The sequence below is a fragment of the Oreochromis aureus genome, linkage group 15, assembly GCF_013358895.1.
Source record: "Oreochromis aureus strain Israel breed Guangdong linkage group 15, ZZ_aureus, whole genome shotgun sequence".
NCBI classification, from domain to species: domain Eukaryota; kingdom Metazoa; phylum Chordata; class Actinopteri; order Cichliformes; family Cichlidae; genus Oreochromis; species Oreochromis aureus.
The window spans coordinates 5,475,336-5,477,561 of NC_052956.1; the positions used below are offsets into that span (position 1 = coordinate 5,475,336).

The 2,226-nt window shown below is 40.2% G+C and overlaps 1 protein-coding gene across 1 annotated transcript; it reads right to left on the reverse strand.

Moving 5' to 3' along the window:
* Positions 1-1,170: 1,170 nt before the first annotated feature.
* rps29 (ribosomal protein S29) lies at positions 1,171-2,226 on the reverse strand. The gene is made up of 3 exons (XM_031755145.2): positions 2,089-2,226; positions 1,519-1,618; positions 1,171-1,281 (listed from the first exon to the last, which is right to left on the reverse strand). Exons 1-3 carry the CDS (start codon positions 2,148-2,150, stop codon positions 1,273-1,275), a joined length of 171 nt encoding a protein of 56 aa, XP_031611005.1. The 5' UTR covers positions 2,151-2,226; the 3' UTR covers positions 1,171-1,272.

Consider the following 2,226-nt stretch of genomic DNA (forward strand, 5'->3'; position numbering starts at 1 on the left):
GGATAGCTACCTGATGGCAAAAGGTATATAGTTATGATGAATGAAAGATTTTTATTTTATTTTTTTTGGGAGGGGAGGGGGCATAAATAGCATTATCAGCAGTCTGTGACATTATCAATGGCGCTGAGCATGACGTGCTGCTGCCATCTAGTGCCTAACACATCACTTTTTTTTTTTAAAGGTGAGATAAAATTAGAAATATTTTATAGTAAATCCTGGCAAAACCCCCCCAGAAAAACTCAATATCAGACTGCACAGAATCCCATCTACCTGGGAACAGCCTTAAACAAATAGCTTCACTTTGGTAGCTTCAGTCACGAGGCGCTAAGCAATTAGGCGCACTACAGGGGACTTATCAAATTTCATTAACTTTGAGCAAGACCATTATCTCAGCATGTTAGCAGTCCTTGGATGAGAGCTGGGGGTATGTTGTTTTACGTGAAGGCACGCTGAATTAAAAATTAATCAGCTGCTCTTTACGCTGCTACCATGATGCACAACTGTGAGGATTAATTGCACTACTTGACTTCTTGCAAAATAGCTCAGCGGATGTCCCATTAAAGGTTATTAACAAAGAAATGTGACCACTCAACCACAATGCAACCTTAAAATTGAGTTTCCACCTGAAATATTTTACTTCCATGCTGCCTGGTTTGTTTTCAAGCGACAGACACAGCCGACCTGTCTGAAAGCTCCCCCACCCCATTATTAAATTACGGCTATTTCATTCCTATTGTGTTTTCTTCCCATCAGTCTTTCCCTGTCCACTAGTTTCCATGGATACAAACCACTTCTCTGCAGTTATCTACCTATTACAAGGATGTCTACATTTCACTCATGTAACAAAACAAAAAAAAGCCATAAGACTTGCAACTCAATGTTAACCCCAGTTAATATTGATCAAGTTTCAGTTCTACTCACATTTAAAACCTCTTGCTATATAAAACCTGTTTACTTAACTCTTCACAGACAGGAACTCAAACAAGGTGAGCAACTAAGACATTTTATTTAAAATGGAACCATCTTTAACTGCATGACCAACATGACTTTGCTGAGCAAAACAAGAGATCGTTAATGGTGTTTGATAACTCATCTAAAAGCCCTTTTTATCCATTGTGGGAAAAAAAATATCAAATTTATGCCAATAAATAACCACGCAAAAATCAAACAAATTGGACAAAAAAACAATTTATTTGCATTGCTGAATTATCCCATCATGGTCAGACTTCCAATGACAACTTGACCCATCCGAGGACATCGGCACAAGACATCTTAGTCCAGCTGTAAGTACATAAAATAGGTGTTAGTTATTGTAAAGAAACGGGCATATAGCATGCATGTAAGGAGCAAAACAGCATGAAACTCAACATTTAATTAAAACAACATTTAATTCATGGGCTTCATCCTCAAATCAGCAAAGCCAGTCCTAATGAAACTTTATACAGTCGGAAATTCAGTTGATGTTCTGTTATGTAAAGTTATGATCAACTTGAGAGGCTACAGAAAAATACAACTTACCTTAACGAAGCCGATGTCTTTAGCGTACTGCCTGAAGCACTGGCGGCACATGTTGATCCCGTATTTACGGATCAAGCCATGTCTGTTAGAGCACACTCGGCTGCAACAACATCAGAGTAGTATTAATCATATATACGCTTTTATGTACCAGTTATAAAAAGCCCTGGCGTCGATTGTCGTAAACTATGAGCCGATGTGCATTTGGTGTGCTCTTCTGAACACCGGGGCTAACTTTTAACAGTCCTGTAATAATGCTACTCTCAATAACGTTAAACATTTGTTACATTTCTTCCGATCAAGCGACGGAAGACATTACACGCCTAACTCATATGCATTAAGGGCATTCGGTAAGTCTAGCTGTTATAAAACCAAAGCCGGTCAAAAGACACACACGGATGATGCTAATAGGGAAGGAGGGAGCATTCGCCTCCGCCATATTAGCTCAGGTTCAGGGCACATGCGGTGCACGTTTGGTAGCATTTTTTTAAAGATAAGGTGGCCAGAAACACCTTATATCACCTCAACTTGATCACGTTAACCGATAAACAACGCAATAAAGGTGACACTGACCAGGAGCGGGATCCCTGTCCGAATTTTCTGGGGTGACTCCAATAGAGCTGCTGATGGCCCATCTTGTCTCTTTTCGCTCGAGTGTCGGAAAGGAAGAAGAACGGGCGCGCGTGCGCAAATAGGCTTTCTGGTGCTCTA